The sequence below is a fragment of the Amphiura filiformis genome, chromosome 5, assembly GCF_039555335.1.
Source record: "Amphiura filiformis chromosome 5, Afil_fr2py, whole genome shotgun sequence".
In the NCBI taxonomy this organism is placed as follows: Eukaryota; Metazoa; Echinodermata; class Ophiuroidea; order Amphilepidida; family Amphiuridae; genus Amphiura; species Amphiura filiformis.
The window spans coordinates 7,925,059-7,943,181 of NC_092632.1; the positions used below are offsets into that span (position 1 = coordinate 7,925,059).

The 18,123-nt window shown below is 36.1% G+C and overlaps 1 protein-coding gene across 1 annotated transcript; it reads left to right on the forward strand.

Annotated features, from left to right (window-relative positions):
- Positions 1–11,441: 11,441 nt before the first annotated feature.
- LOC140151795 (uncharacterized) lies at positions 11,442–16,167 on the forward strand. The gene is made up of 2 exons (XM_072174132.1): positions 11,442–11,900; positions 16,085–16,167. Exons 1-2 carry the CDS (start codon positions 11,465–11,467, stop codon positions 16,150–16,152), a joined length of 504 nt encoding a protein of 167 aa, XP_072030233.1. The 5' UTR covers positions 11,442–11,464; the 3' UTR covers positions 16,153–16,167.
- The last annotated feature ends 1,956 nt before the right edge of the window (positions 16,168–18,123 follow it).

An 18,123-nucleotide genomic window follows, 5' to 3' on the forward strand; every position in this document is an offset into this window, starting at 1 on the left:
GGTATGATTAAACGCACCATTGGCTTCAATGCCCCTCGTAATGTATCCAGGACTTTGTACTCAGCCTTGGTTCAGTAGTGATTTGGAATATTGCAGTCCCTCTGGAGTGGTACCTCAAAGCGCAACATCCAGAAAGTTGAGGGGTCCAGAGAAGGGCAACTAAATTCATTTTAGATTATCCCGAGGCTGAGTACAAAGAAAGGTTAACAGAGCTAACTCTTCTCCCATTAAGTTTTAGAAGAGAATATGTTGATCTCAATATATTTTTCAAGTGCAATCTGGGATTATATGACATCAATCTAGATGATTATGTAGTTTTTAATGGTATTAACAAAGACCGTCCCACCACCAGATTTTCCTCTGATCCTTTGTTGCTGGTAAATCAGCTTTCTAAAACTGAGTGCCACAAGATGGGCTTTTTTCAGCGTATGGTGCCCATTTGGAACCAGCTCCCTAGTATTATCAGATCTACAAATTCTGTTGCTTCATTTAAGCACCAAGTTTTAGAGTTTTACCAGTCCAAATTTGCTCGCACCTTTGATGCAACTTCTGTTTGCACTTGGACCTCTTTTTGTAATTGTCCAAATTGCAGGCAAATGTAACTTACCTGCATTTTCCCCCTCTAATTTATTTTTCCCTTCCCTTCTTTTTTGGTTTTGGTGGGCGGTCTTAGAGGTGCCTGGCACCTGTTCGCTCCAGCCATTCACTGGACTTTTAAAACAAATGTTCCTTTCATAATATTGTGTAATTTTTGATGTAACTTATGTGCAATATTATATATTTCTTGTAATTCTGTGCCAGTGATAAAGTGTAATAAATAAATAAAAATAAATAAATGATACATCACGATTTTTCCCATGATACATCGCAAACCGCTGGCGGCGCCCTTATTGCGAATAGCGAGAATTAAACACATTCATTTATCACTCTGTAACATGTTTAGAAGGTAAACAATGTGTAAATTGCTAAACATTTGTGTTTATATCATCCATCAATTTTATGTATTTGTATTAAAATGTTTAATAAGTCATATAGAAAGAAAAAATGTGTTTAAATAAGTCAAACATTTTTCAGAGTAGCCTATATACACCAATGTGTGTACTTTGTACATGTGTTTAATTTCAACTGTATTTTCAACATTGTGTTTAGTATTGGTAAAGTAAATACCTTGCTGTGTTTAAAAATTGTTACAGCCTGATAAACACTTACATGTACATGTGTTTAATTAATAAATGCAATGTGTGTTTATTTTAATAAACAAAGTGTTGATAACTTAAACAGAATGTTTGGTTTAGTGTCTATTTGTGTCTGAGTGCAGTGTTCGTGATATTAAACATGTTTAATACTGCAACACTAAATGTGTTTATCCATTACGCAGAGTGTAGGTTGTAAACACACCATGGACGAAATAAACACATTTGTGTTTTAAAAGTGTTACACCTTCATATCTGGGGTGATTAAATAAGTGCTTAAAACCTAAACGTTTGGATTTACGTTGTAGGTGTTTGCTAGAAGTATATGATGTGCATGTATAAAAGGCTAAAAGCTATAGTTTAAAATTACCGTAAATCAATGCCCCTATATTATCGCACTCTTGTCATCACGTTGTAAACATGTTTGAGTATGAGGGTTAATGTTTATAGACCTTCGAATGAATGAAGAAAGAAACAAACATGGTTTTCCTATTCATTCTGCCTTCAAACAGATAATTAGCCCGATTTTATATGAAAAGAAAGGAAGAAAAAACAAATGAAGGAAAGAAAATCAGTTCAAAACTGTTTAATATATCGGCCTATTATACAAAAACATCCAAAAAGCAGGCAAAATAGACAACTTGAAGGAATGGTTTGTGGAATTAAATTGAAAGAAAGTCACTGAAAGAGAGAAAACAAAATAAGAAAGAAATATATTTTATTTTTAATTTTGATGCAGAAAGTTATCCCCTTTACAAAGATGTTTAATAATTATCTATGAAATGGCTACAGCCTGACTAAGCACACGGCAAAAACTGACCCACTTTCTATGCTTCCAAATCTGGGTATTTGATATACCTAGATATGGAAGACCTATGTGCGCGCGTGAATAGGAAAAATAACGAGTTATTTATATGAAGCTTAAAATTAAACCAGTTTGTGGAAAAAATGCCTGAAATATAGTCTGTCCACATAGAAGTACAAAGTAAATAGACCTCGGAAACTGGAGGTATGAGAATAGATATTTCAGTGCAATGCTTCTTGGCGCGCCAACTGCTGCGCGATTTGTGCACCACGCTCTTTATGCGTCGCGTCGCGCTCGCGTGTGACGCAAAGCATCGACCCCGATGCCACAGATTTGGTTTGTACTTTTGTGGACAGACTTTTTTGTAATGTGTAAATTTAGATTTTAAAAAGTCCCCAAATGGGCTGAAGATGCCTAAAAGTGTGGAAAGTATGACTTTATAAAAGAAGGAATTCGGGCAAAAGAAGAAAAGGTGGCATCTCTGATATCGGAAATTACTGGGAAATACTTACATTGAAATTACTAGTATGGCAATTTAGAAATATCGTATAGTTAATTTGTTCGTGTTTTTCATATCAAATAATTTTAACACATTTAAAAAATGCCACTCATCCAAAACAGATTTAATTAAATTTATATTTCCTTAATCTGTTAGATGCGTTTGTGAGAAGGGTTTACACAATAAACATTTCAATAGAGATAGGAAATATATGATAATATAATTCAGGGTTGACCATATATTGCCAAATACTATCATATGAAGAGCTCTGTTGCAAAAGCCCTTACATCCACCTCTGGCTTAGACTGTCCCACAGTCTCGGTTCGGTTCGGCCTGGATAATGGAACGATAGGCCTACATAATAACATAATAGCCTATCAAAATATGCCATAGTCCTTCACCCCCCCGATTCTAAATACACAGCGCCCAAAACCAATTCACAGCGCCCAAAACCAATTCACAGCGCCCAAAACCAATTCCTCTTTTTACACAAATTGATGCCACTACACTAATCACACCTCCTATATTGAACGCTAAATTTCAGTGACCGCTCCCCACGTTGATTTTTAATGCTATGTAATCTACATTACCAGTCGTTCTCCACGGACCCGAGGGAGGGTCTACCTCTGGCTGAAATTGAGTTATTGGTATGACATTATAGTGTGGGTAAAAATACACATTTTGGTGGTTGTTTGATCTTCATACCACCTTCCCTTCTGGAGATATCATATATTTCCCGTTTGAGAAATCTTAAGGAATTTCCGGAAATCTGAACTTAAGGGCTGGGGTATGAACGTTTGGACAGTATTTATTTTGGGACAATAGAGATCAGACATATCGAATTGCATTCTGAATATGAAGAATGTCATTCTGATATCAAATAATTTTGATTTTTGAAATTCGCAATTTAATACACATTTTATGGCAAATCATTAAAAATTGATATTTTTATATTTAACAGTACTTGAAGTAAACTTTATAAATCTGATGATTTATAGGTAAAGTGTATGTAGGTGGGATGAAAAGCCGACGATCAATTGAAAATGTGGACCTTTCGTATTGAAGATATGGATTTTTTTCCCCCAAAACACCAAAAAAATTAGGTCTTTTTGGGGAAAAATCCATATCTTCAATATGAAAGGTCAAAATTTTCAATTGACCGTCGGCTTTTCCTCCCTGCTACATACACTTTAAGAATATATCATTAGATTTAAATAATTTACTTCGAGGACTGTTATATATCAAAAGTTGAAAATATCAAATTTTTATAATTTGTCATAAAATTTGTATTATATTGTGATTTTAAAAAATGAAAATTATTTGATATCAGAAAGACATGCTTCGTATTCAGAATGCAATAGGTCTGAGGTGCTCTCATGTCCCACAAAAAATACTGTCGAAACGCAATAAACGCTCATTTTGGATCCCTTAAAATGAATATAAAAATTTAGGAAAATGATTTTTGATGTCTAATAGTAGCCTTGAATGTTCTTTAACTATTATAACCAAATATAAATATATTATTTTTTAATTTGAAAAAGAAAGTCATCTTAGTTTATGTAAGAAATAGGTGCTATTATTTGTGTCGACAGCCTGACCATGCACACGGCATAAAACCGATCCACTATTAATGCTTCCAAATCTGGGTGTTTGATATACCTAGATATGGACGGATGATGTTTGATATACCTAGATATGGACGGATGACATGTTTGAATGCTGAACATGTTTGAGTATATTGAGGGATAGTGTTTATAGACAAAAATATGCTAAAAAGACAAAGCAATATTTTGTTAAAATGTGGAATAAAATTAAAAGAAAGTTACTGAAAGAGAGAAAGAAATATATTATATTTTTTGATTTGAAAAAGAAAGTCATCTTACTTTATGTAAGAAATAAGTGCTGTGTCGACAGCCTGACCATGCACACGGCATAAAACCGATCCACTATTAATGCTTCCAAATCTGGGTGTTTGATATACCTAGATATGGACGGATGATGTTTGATATACCTAGATATGGACGGATGACATGTTTGAATGCTGAACATGTTTGAGTATATTGAGGGATAGTGTTTATAGACAAAAACATGCTAAAAAGACAAAGCAATGTTTTTGTTAAAATGTGGAATAAAATTAAAAGAAAGTTACTGAAAGAGAGAAAGAAATATATTATATTTTTTAATTTGAAAAAGAAAGTCATCTTACTTTATGTAAGAAATAGGTGCTATTATTTCTGTCGACAGCCTGACCATGCACACGGCATAAAACCGATCCACTATTAATGCTTCCAAATCTGGGTGTTTGATATACCTAGATATGGACGGATGATGTTTGATATACCTAGATATGGACGGATGACATGTTTGAATGCTGAACATGTTTGAGTATATTGAGGGATAGTGTTTATAGACAAAAACATGCTAAAAAGACAAAGCAATGTTTTGTTAAAATGTGGAATAAAATTAAAAGAAAGTTACTGAAAGAGAGAAAGAAATATATTATATTTTTTTAATTTGAAAAAGAAAGTCATCTTACTTTATGTAAGAAATAGGTGCTATTATTTCTGTCGACAGCCTGACCATGCACACGGCATAAAACCGATCCACTATTAATGCTTCCAAATCTGGGTGTTTGATATACCTAGATATGGACGGATGATGTTTGATATACCTAGATATGGACGGATGACATGTTTGAATGCTGAACATGTTTGAGTATATTGAGGGATAGTGTTTATAGACAAAAACATGCTAAAAAGACAAAGCAATGTTTTGTTAAAATGTGGAATAAAATTAAAAGAAAGTTACTGAAAGAGAGAAAGAAATATATTATATTTTTTAATTTGAAAAAGAAAGTCATCTTACTTTATGTAAGAAATAGGTGCTATTATTTCTGTCGACAGCCTGACCATGCACACGGCATAAAACCGATCCACTATTAATGCTTCCAAATCTGGGTGTTTGATATACCTAGATATGGACGGATGATGTTTGATATACCTAGATATGGACGAATGAAATAATTGAATGCTGAACATGTTTGAGTATATTGAGGATAGTGTTTATAGACAAAAACATGCTAAAAAGACAAAGCAATGTTTTGTTAAAATGTGGAATAAAATTAAAAGAAAGTTACTGAAAGAGAGAAAGAAATATATTATATTTTTTAATTTGAAAAAGAAAGTCATCTTACTTTATGTAAGAAATAGGTGCTATTATTTCTGTCGACAGCCTGACCATGCACACGGCATAAAACCGATCCACTATTAATGCTTCCAAATCTGGGTGTTTGATATACCTAGATATGGACGGATGATGTTTGATATACCTAGATATGGACGGATGACATGTTTGAATTTGAATGCTGAACATGTTTGAGTATATTGAGGGATAGTGTTTATAGACAAAAACATGCTAAAAAGACAAAGCAATATTTTGTTAAAATGTGGAATAAAATAAAAAAAAGTTACTGAAAGAGAGAAAGAAATATATTATATTTTTTTTTTTTTTAAAAAAAGTCATCTTACTTTATGTAATTCATAGGTGCTATTATTTGTGTCGACAGCCTGACCATGCACACGGCATAAAACCGATCCACTATTAATGCTTCCAAATCTGGGTGTTTGATATACCTAGATATGGACGGATGATGTTTGATATACCTAGATATGGACGGATGACATGTTTGAATGCTGAACATGTTTGAGAAATTGAGGGATAGTGTTTATAGACAACAACATGCTAAAAAGACAAAGCAATGTTTTGTTAAAATGTGGAATAAAATTAAAAGAAAGTTACTGAAAGAGAGAAAGAAATATATTATATTTTTTAATTTGAAAAAGAAAGTCATCTTACTTTATGTAAGAAATAGGTGCTATTATTTGTGTCGACAGCCTGACCATGCACACGGCATAAAACCGATCCACTATATTAATGCTTCCAAATCTGGGTGTTTGATAATACCTAGATATGGACGGATGATGCTCTTTCACCCGAAGACCCCTTATTTTTCCATTTGATCTGTCACCCAAAGACCCTTGCCAGTTCAATTTGAACAGCAACTTGGTTTATCACTGATTTTGCTGCTTATTTTGAAAAATGAAGACATTTGAAGCCATTTAGAACTAGAAATTCGATTCATTTCGAGGTTTCTGTGGCGCTGTTTCGGTTCTCACCCAAAGATTCCATTTAAAAAAAGGTTATGTTCTCACCCAATGACCCCGATGATATTTTTTACATTTTGCTCTCACCGAATGCTTAAAACCATGCTCTCACCCAATGACCCCATATTTTTTACATTTTGCTCTCACCGAATGCCCCTTAGTGCGGAAGTGCCTACTCCTATATCCATTTCAAATTGAAGTGAATCCCCAGGATTCTTCCACTCCAATGTTCAGCTGAATTATGACTATGAGTCGATCAGAGTCAATTGTTTCAGCTCACCCTATGACCGTTAAAGATGGTCAAGATCCTAAAATGGGTTCAGTATAGGGTCAGATGCTAAATATTGGGTCTTTTGGAGCAGAGTGTTGTAACAGTAGGGTATTGGGTGCAAAAATATGCATTTTTGGGAGGAATGGCAAGGCATTATGGGGTCGGGGATTGCATGAATCTCATAATATTAGAGCATTAATTGCCTTTTTGGAGGAGAACAAGAAAAATATGGTGCTGGGGAATCTTGGGAAGGCACTAGTAAAATATGAGGTCTCATACGGTGGGGTAAACGGGCCAAAAACAAAAAACATAGGCCTACATACAAAAAACAAAAACAAAACAAAAACAGGGGGGTTTTAGGGGTGCGCATGTAAGCCTATTTATTGTGGTATTAATGGGCTAAAATTATCAATTTGTCATTACAATGACATTCTGAAAAAGAAAAAAACAAATACAGAACAAAGAAAGAGATCCGATCTATTTCTTGTGTCTATTTAAGTGCAAAGAGAACAAATATCTAGCTCATTTGACAAAGATTGTTTGCTCGTCCATCATGTCATTTTGTTTTCTCAAAAGTGACCAGCATACCCGCCAGCATACCAACTTCGGTCTGCAAAGGACGGCGCGATCTGATGACGCTTCAGTGTTAACAATGCACTATTTTGTTTGTACATACTTCTCAAATTCAGAAATCAAATATTTAGAGTTATATTATGCAGAAGAATGAAACTTGAAAGAGTGAAAGTCCGAAAATCTACATGCGAATTCCAAAACGACTGCAACGGAAGTCTATGAACAAATTAGGCAACTCGGTATTAAGGACATAGGCACGATCTGACGCCTCAATTGAGTCAATTCTGGTTAACAATGCATTATTTTGTTTGTATAAACTCCTTTCTTAAATTTCTCAAATTCGGAAATCAAATATTTCATCAAGGGTGGAATGACAAAAGACCGAAAAACCACATGCGAATTCCAAAACGACTGCAACGGAAGTCTATGAAAAACAATAATTATGATAAAAATGATCGGTTTTTTTTTTTTTGTATGTTATTTTTGCATGTGTATAGGCTTATATAATGCTTCCAACATTCAATGTTTGAAATTAGATGCAATAAATTTTCTTAATGCCTACCGGTATTATTTATACTATAAGCCTCTCCCTTATAATATCATTATTTTCTAATAAATACACGCCGGCAATGATACCAGTATTCATTTTTATGATAGGCCGATATCGTAAACACCAAAGAAAGCTTGGTCAAATCACACGTGCGAAATTTTAAACGACTACAACAGAAGTCTTATTGAACAAAAATTCAAATTAAAGTATCTTAAAGTTGAACTGAAAAATGCTCTGAAAACCATGAAAACTTTGCACCTAATTATTTTGAAATTTAATGTTTACTCGCGAGTCGCAATATGCTTTATTTAATACAGACCATTGATGGGGGCCATATCCGGGAGCAACGATCCGTTCGTGCACTTCCTCCTCTAAAATCAATAACCCATTGAATCTGCAATACTCTCATATCGATGATTTAGCCGATTTGAGAGACTCTCAAATCGATGATTTAGCCGATTTGAGAGACTCTCAGATCGATGTTTTAGCGCATCTGAGAGACTCTCAAATCAATGATTTGGCCTATTTGTGTGCTCTCCTCTTTACTCTCAGATCGTGGAATTATACCTCGTTAGCTACCTGCAAATTTCGTTGCCACGTCGGGAAGTCGAAGATGGTCTCTGCTAACTAAACTCCTCAACAAAAGTTTGGAAAGTTTTTACAAGCATCTGTATCTCCAATTATTTGTGACATATATTCATATCGTGTTGCATATCACTGGATAGCTACAATACTCCCCTTTACAATGACACCATATTTGAAACAACAACATTTTTCACGGCTGAGTACACGCCTTGTGAATGTAGTGGGGTCTCAAACAGAATTTGCCAAATTGACCATTATTCTGTGCTCAAAAAAGCTAGCCACTAACCTCAATAGCGGGTGGAAAAAACACAGGCAGCCACAATAGTCAGGCACCTTCTCCTCATGCTGCTCACCGATCTGGTTACACGTTACTGTGGGATGGAATTCCATTCTTCAACAAGGATTCGTCGCAGGTCATTCAATGTGGTTGCATATGGGCTTCTCTGGCACGCACAGCACGTTCAAGGTGGTCCCACAAGTGTTCAATCGGGTTGAGGTCTGGCCCCCGGGTCTGGCCAGATGGCAGGCCATTTTGACTCTGCTCCCATATTCTCCCATAATCGTTGACTACCGTGACTATGTGGGGCGAGCGGTGTCACCTTGGAGGATTGCATTAGGTCCCAGATTGTGAAGTTATGGGATTGCAGCTTGCTGCACATAATAATGGTCAATTTGGCAAATTCTTTTTGAGACCTCACAACATTTATAAGGCGTGTACTCAGCCGTGAAAAATGCCATTGTTTCAAATGGGGTGTCATTGTAAAGGGGAGTATTGTAGCTATCCAGTGATATACAACACGATATGAATATGTCACAAATAATTTGAGATACAGATGCTTGAAAAATCTTTCCAAACTTTTGTTGAGGAGTTTATATTGCTTGTTGAGCAGTTAAAAATTGTTTTTAACATAAAGTTCACTTCTTACAGAAAATATAAGTAAATACAATATTAAGTTTGATTGCACTTAGCTGACTTGAAGAGAGGATGGCAAGGCGTCGAACATTGCACGTAGATTTGAAGGTGGATGAGACTTGGTGAAGACTAGTAATCCAATAGTAAAACACTCGGGATTTTCGTATCACAAAGTTCACAAAAATCCGCAATATAAAACGCTGAAAACACTCGAAATTGTCACACAATTGGTAAGGCGAAGCTGAAGTATTCTCAATACCAAGGATGGATGGAGGAAGTATAAATTTCACACAGTAAAGACGCTGGTAATTGGTGTCACAAAATCCACTTTTCGGGCGAAGGCGTGGAATTCCTCGCTTCGTCGTGTGGCGCGAAAATCCGTTGGTAGAAAAACGGCTAAAATTTCACTTTGCAAAGTCACAATTTCTTCAAAAATCACTTCGGTGGGTAGCTAAACAGTTGCAAATGTTACTCAAAACAGGATTTATCCAAAAAACACACATATAATAAAACAGAGCAAAAATAATTTAAAAAATTGGCAGAGCAAAATTGGGACGTGACCACCCTGCTTGCAGCCTCGTTCGCAGGTTTTCAGTTACTGCGGCAATTCATGTTGTTGATGTTGGCTACATGATGATGGTTTTTAAACATATGGATAAAATCAGCCGCTTTTTTTTTAATATATTAGTAAATTGTGATATTACAATTCATATGTATATCAATATCATGAGAAATATTTGGGCTAAAAAATAAAAAAATAATTTGAGCTTAGAATTTCAGCGTGATCAATCTGAGACTAGCATATAAACCGTGTTAAGTCCACAAACTCATGTATCTGATTTCCCTGTGCGATATTGCAATGCTATAGTTATTATAGTTTCAGTTGGATGAAATATTACAAAGCAAACGCATAGTAACAATACTGTGTGAGGCTTTGTTTCCGAAATGAGAACAACAGTCTGCATATTGTTATGCAGCATTGTTATGGTAAATAATAGTACAACTCATTGTTGCTAATATCAAACTTGTCAAAGTGATTGTGATTGTGATTGTGTCACACAAGTAAATGAGAGCATGATATAGTGTCCGCTTCATTTACTTACGTCATCAGCCGGCTGCCTTGAATAATTTCGCTTCAAACGGGGGAAGAACACGTACGAGCCCGAACTTTACACACACAATTTCTCTTTTTTCAGGAGAAATACGCATAAAAAAATTGTAATGATTATTCTCCTCGAATAGAGATACACTTGTTTTTGCAATAGACCTGCCCTTTAACTGTACTGTACAGGTATTTAGATATATATTTTCTATTCAATTTCCTAAAAAGTGTCACAAAAGTGTTTTCATACATTTGTGTTTAGTGAAGCAGATTTCTGGATTGCCGAAACCAAAATGAATGAAACAAACGGTATCTGAATGCTAGGACTGATCCCTTGACGTTGATGTAAGCATCATGTCACAATAGTATTTTCTATTTTGCCAAAGATGGTGATTTCCACTTGCACAATTTTTTTTGAGACAGGCTGTAGAATGTGTATACACCATGGATGTCAGTGCAAGCATTTTTTAATCGTCGACAGGGCCAGGGGAGCGTTTGTTTTGGCACAAAGTCATGTTGAGGTATACCTTTCCTTTTCGAAAAACTTTTACAAAATTATACGGACTTAGGTTTAGAAACCATACAAAATGCATAATTTAGTACAACAATAAATAATATAGTTAATTGAGAGATTGCATTGCGTTCGACATGTTCAAGCATAGATATATATGATTCAAGCAATCTTTTTCTTTCAAAATTGGAGTATAGTGGAAGTGGTATTAAATTTGAACTACTAGTAAGTGCTCTTATTTTGTGTTGCTATTTTGTGTTGTTGTTTCAGTATAAAAAAGGGGATGCATGCGGTAAATAATGGCATCACTAGAGACACATCAAGATCACGAATCAACGACCACCAAAACAGATCAACAAATAAATTCTGTTACCAATACCAAACCTGAATATCACATTAAGGATAAAGAGGAGACGGCTATTGATGTTGAAACACGTACTGAAAACGCTGTTCAAACTCCTGCAGCATCAACAAACAGAGATGGAACAGCAAACAAACTAAATGCGACTTTATCAATGCAAATTCAATGTATTAACACAACGAATGATTGGGACACTTCAGATCTGATTGGATCTGTGGGATACAAATCTAATCAAGATAAGATAATCTTGGTGAGACCAAAGACAGTGGAAGAGAGATCGAAGGACAAACGGACATTGGTATTGACTGTGCTTGTTGCTGTTATACCCGTTGTCATTCTGCTTCTTGTGGCTTTACCGATGATTTTGCACGAAAGTAAGTTGAATGCTTGGAACCAGTGATAAATGGGGTTAACTGCAAAAAAGTGGGGCGGCCATGGCTAATCCAAACTCTAATCATATCCACAATCCTTAAAACCTATCAATAATCCGTCATAATATTATTGTACAGTATGACCTGTGTAAAGGTTCGTAACGTTTGTGACATATGCCAAAGCATGGTCCATTATTGGTATTCGTTTTACTATAAGAAGTATAAGAATCAAAATAAAGGAAAGATTTTCCCCTTGCATGAGCAAGTCTTAAAACTCATACTGCAGTTACTGTCCGTTTTCCTATACACAATACACAGTGCTCTTTCCCATTGACGCGTGACCTCTACAAATAGCCCTACGTTAAAAGTATGGGGATATGACTAGTTAACGTCGCTGTGTGAAAAATAACCGGCCAATATTAAAAGTACTCTTCTAAAGTTCTAGAAAATATAGTTTTTAACATGTCCTAAATTTTAGCTAATTTAGATGTTTGGAAATATTCGTACTTTGGTGTTTTAGTTAATGTTATAGGTAATAGTACATTGCCTAGTTAACGTCGCTGTGTGAAAAATAACCGGCCAATATTACAAGTACTCTTCTAAAATTCTAGACAACATAGTTTTGTAACATGTCCTAAATATTTAGCTAATTTAGGTGTTTGGAGAGGGTCGCACTTTTGTGTTTTAGGAAGGATATGTAAACGACAGATAACACCAAAAATATGAAGAAATTATTTCCAAACCGTGTTAAGTCAACAATCATTATGTTGCTCATTTTCAAGAATGCTGGTTTACAAAAAGCAGGCAATTGTCTCATTTCGTGAACAAAGGTACACATACCATTGTTTCCTTTCGTTTCCTTTATAATCGGTTACCCAACTGAAGCTATAATACCAGCTTTATTGCGATATCGCACATGAAAACAGACACTTGTGCACAACCAGAGAAGATCCGATTTAATCAGTTGAGCTGTTTCAATGAGTGTTATCTTGGTTTAATAGCTTTTAATGGGGTTAAGTCATGCAAAGGTCGAGATGAATTCTACTGTAGACATGACTGCATCATGTAGCTTCTGCTGCATTGATTTAAAAATTGACACCAAAAGAAACTTGTACCGGGAACGCAAACATAAAAGGTCAGGCACTGCACTAGCCACATGTTTAATAAGGTTGTAACGTTGTCGAAGTAAATAACCCAATTTGGGCGTATTCATACATATATTATCTGAAAATCAGATATACAAATATACCAAAACAGATATTCGTGGGAACCATTTTGTAAGAAAATTGTAAGAAAATTTTACAAATATTCACAGAGTTTTGTTGAATTGGATAGTAAAATTAGCAGGCACTCAACTTGGGCTAGCTACAACCCTGATAAGGCCTACTCACAAAATTATTCCCATTGCGCTGGCACGTTCACCAAAATTACTAATATCGTTTGCGACTGGGTATTGAAACTAGGGAGTATGTGATTTATGAGACGTCTCTGAAATATGATACTGTTATGTGACATGGCGCTTCAAAAGTATTTGATATCAAAGACGTCCGTGAATTATGAGTGCCCCCAACTGATTATTGTATTGAATCCGTTGATATATTCTGCTCGCGAGTTTGTTTCGAGCGGTCCATTGAATGGACCGGCACTTGCTATTATTATTGTGAAATGTACGTATTCATTCCCCACCGTAGCGCGATTGACACCCATAAATAAAAGACGCGACGGTGGGGTATTCCTCACTAATAATAACGTATTAGCCTTTTTGAAGCATGGCGTACAGAATAGGAGCTAGGGCAGTATTCAATATGGGTAAAACCCGCCAAATTCAAAAGACTTATACCCACTCTTTGCAGCCTCTAAAATGCTAATTGAAAATATAGCGTAAATCGTATAGTTACGGCCAACAGCGTCAATCCATCATGGAAAGTGGGACATTGGGACTGTATTGCCAAAAAAAGGGACTGAAAAGGGTGTAGGGTCCGGGGGATGTCTCATCTCCTTCCAGGATTGACGCCGTATATGATGGGTATATTTATACAATTCATGAATCCGATCAAAACAAGTCTTATACAGTGTGTATCAAAATGAAGTATACAGTTTGAAAAATGCCGCTAGATTAAAAGTATGAGGTCTTTTGTCAAAATTATCTAGTTGATAACTTAATCAATATCTTGTCCTCCTACGGTACAGCTGAAAAATCACTGGCGTGTGACCATTAATAAGGAATTGGTGGCTACTATTGTGAGCCGAGTACAAAATGCAGTTGCGCGAAGTCAATTGGGTTTAAATGCCCGGTGCTTGTTATTGTTGTGTACCCAAGAGAAACATGCGGGTATACAGATCATTTGTCCTTATTGTTAGGGTACCAATCCTGTGCATATGTGAGTTACATAACACACGACTTTTGGTCAATCTGGGCAACTATCTCCTTACATATGCTAGGTTTTACTTGACAAGAAGAATAGCAACATTAAAATGGATACTCCCCAGTACACGCCAGAGCAAAGGGCCTTCCTTGTTGCAGTGTACTATCGCACCCGCTAATATCCTGGCAGGCCGTAACACTCTGCAGGCGGGGCAAGCAGGAGGTCAAATTAGCTGCCATCGAAATGGACTTGGAATACCATCTGCAACCTTTAACAGAATAACTCGTTTATGACTTGCGATTTCATCCCTATCAGATCACCAACGTCGCACTGTGTTCTGTCAGTGGCATCTTACCCGTCCTCTACGTTTCCTGGAAGATTTCATCATTGGCGATGAAGCAGAGTTTGCATTAAATGTTTTCACAAGTCCTCCTGCAGACCTTGATGAACTTCAGAGACGCATAATTGCACAAGTTGACATTCTCTGGCAGGACAGACCTCTTATTGGATGTGGTGTGAACGTCATGTTGAGAAAAGCCGAAATCTGCATACAGAAGAATTGTGGGCATGTGGAAGACTAAGACTAAAACTGTCAATAACTGTTAACAGTAAAGAAAGTGGTGAGACTTTTTTTGTGATTTATATGTTGTTTTGATATTATTTGACTTCGCGCAACTGCTTTTTGGACTCGGTACACAAAAGTAGCCACCAAATCCTTATTATTGGTCACACGCCGGTGATTTTTCAGCTATAGGAGGACAAGATGTTGATTAAGTTATCATCTAGAGAATTTTGATCACAGACCTCATACTTTAATCTAGCGGCATTTTTCAAACTGTATACTTAATTTTGATACACACTGTATATGGGGTCCTCTCGCTATTCCGAAGGTCCGCCATTCCAAAGGTTCGCTATTGCAAAGGTTCGCTTTTCCGAACGTGTAATTTTACCATTCGCTATTCCGAATGTAATTAAAGGTTCGCTATTCCGAAAAAACGGTTCTCTATTCCGAAGGTTCTCTATTCCGAAAATTCCCAAAACACAAACAGGTTCTCTATTCCGAGAAAAGAAAGGTTCTCTATTCCGAATATTCAAATATGTGTTCTCTATTCCGAAAACGAATAAAGGTTCTTTATACCGAAACAAGTCACCGTGTTCTCTACTCCGAATATGAAAAAAGGTTCTCTATTCTGAATATGTTATTATATGCAGTGGAATTCGTAACATCATGGCTACCAAAAAACTTTACTTGGTTTCTTTTAGGGCCTTTTCCTCCGTCATCAAACACATCATTCTGTCAAGGCTAGCGCTAAAACGACAAAGGCCCCAGGGCCCATATGTGATCACTAATGGGCCCTACCCCGTAGATTTATCCTTTGCCCATCTTGACCCCAGAGGTCAAAGGTCACGGGCCCCAGATTTCGGAATGGAGAACCCTTTTTTCATATTCGGAATAGAGAACCTTTTTTCATTTTTGGAGTAGAGAACACGGTGCTTATATCGGAATAAAGAACCTTCTTTCGTTTTCGGAATAGAGAACCCATTTTTTCATATTCGGAATAGAGAACCCTTTTTCATATTCGGAATAGAGAACCTTTTCTGTTTTCGGAATAGAGAACCTTTTCTGTTTTCGGAATAGAGAACCTTCGTAATAGAGGACCTTTTTAATTTTCGGAATAGTGAACCTTCGGAATAGCGAACCTTCGGAATAGCGAAGTTCGCCCCTGTATATCAAGGTCTCTATAAAACCTAGATAAAACCAAATTGTTCAAAATATTCAAAAATTCAAAATAACTTTCTTTTCTCTCCTTTTCTTTTAAGGTGCGACGGAAATACACTATCATCGGCCAGTACAAAGCACAACTCTTCCATCAGCAGCAGGGTTATGAATAATTGCGATAATAATAATAAATAAATAATAATAATAATAATAATAATAATAATAATAATAATAATAATAATAATAATAATAATAATAATAATAAATAAGCATTTATAATGTGTCATTTATCTAAACAATTAAATCTAATCCAAGGCGCAAAAAAACAGATACAAATAAGAATACATGTATACATGAAAACAGAGTTAACAAAAAGTATAGCTGAATAAAACCATCTACTATTTCCATGATAAAACAAATCAACTAGAGAGATTGCGATGTTCCATACGCAGCACGCATGTATCTACGTTCATTTCGTACGTGGAAAACCTTCGAAACGGGCTAAATACGTGACCTCGCTTCGATACAGTGTGGTTTTGAATAGATCGACGTACGTCCGATACCTACGTTTGGAAATCGCAATCTCTCTACTATCCAAATTGTTAGCTCTATACAATTTCAAACAAAATATGATCAACATGAACCAAAAAATCCTTAGGCTACATGTACATGTAAAACAAAATACAGAGTAGTATATACAATAGCATGATAAATCAAACATTACTACTTGACATACATGTACGCATCATTGAATAATAAAGTCTTGAGTCAGATTTGAACTGATCAACAGAAATTGATTGTCTCAGATTATAGGGAAGCGAGTTCCAAAGTGTTGGTGCAACAGTAGAAAAAGCACGGTCTCCCGGAGAATTAGATCGTGGAATTTTTAATAAACATTTGTCTGACGACCTTTGAGTGCGTGGGGGGTGTGTATGAAACGAGAAGGTCAGTGATGTAAGATGGTGTCATGTTTAATCCTTTCCATGTTTGAAGAAGAGTTTTAAATTCAATTCTTTCACGTACGGGAAGCCAGTGCAGATTCATAAGAATGGGTGTGATATGATCATATTTGCGAGTGTTTGTCAGAACGCGAGCGGTAGAGTTCTGTACAAGTTGAAGTTTTCTAAGCTGTTGTTTAGTAATTCCATTTAGTAGAACATTTCCATTGTCTAAGCGCCCGGGGGAGTACAAAGATACAAAATGGCCCTCCCCCATTCCTGAAATAATTGACCTTTTCGGTAAACGACATCTCTGGTCTAACCGCCAGGAATTATGGGATTGTTTAAAGATCAATGCCGTCAATTGGTGCCCAAATTTGGTTTATCCCCTTAAATGAAGTTGAATTTCAGTGGCGTATAACGTGAGTCATCCTATTGGAATATTTGGGATTTTTAAAATTTTCAGACCGATGGGAGGGGGGGGGGTTGAGGGGTACGTTTCCCCGTACTGCCACATAGCTACGCCACTGCAACCAGGATCTGATTTTTGTATCAACAATAGGGGACGCACTCTCAAATGCTTAAGCTGTTTGCAGTACATCTCAGCTAAATGGGTACGGTCCCCGTGTGTTGTAGTAACGTCCACGGTTGGAATGTGAAGTTTAATAAAAACGTCCGGTTTGCAGCGGCAAATACACACCTACGACTTTCACACATACACACGCACCCCCATCTCTTTGACCACATAAACACAATAATTATTTAACCCCGTTTAATATATTATTACTTGCTAGTGACGTGGGTCACAATGACAATAGTTTAAGAGTTGTAGACTTTATATTGAAAAAGTATAGGAAAAATACTTTAATCACCTACCTCTCGTAATTATATGGAAATTTGGCTAATTTGTTCAGCTCGGAAACTATAAAATTTATGATCAATAAAGATCATGAAGATGAAACTTAGAGTATAAACAAAATCTTTTCCCCATGCAGGTATAAACCGAAAATAAATAACATAGCAGATACTACGTTTGGGTTATTCCATTTGAAAAATCCATACACCCATACACACGACCTTAATCTCCCCCCAATGAGGGTGTAGATTTCAAATGGAGTCACCCATTCAGGTAACCCTATTTGAAATGCACTCCCCGTGTGAAAATAGGTCATGTCTTCCAAAGGATGGTGTATAGATTTCAA

Bases quoted from the DNA above. Each gene is read 5' to 3' on its own strand.
- LOC140151795 (XM_072174132.1), top strand. From the start codon at position 11,465: ATGGCATCACTAGAGACACATCAAGATCACGAATCAACGACCACCAAA. The intron at 11,901-16,084 runs GTAAGTTGAATG...TTTTCTTTTAAG, and splicing joins ACCGATGATTTTGCACGAAA to GTGCGACGGAAATACACTAT.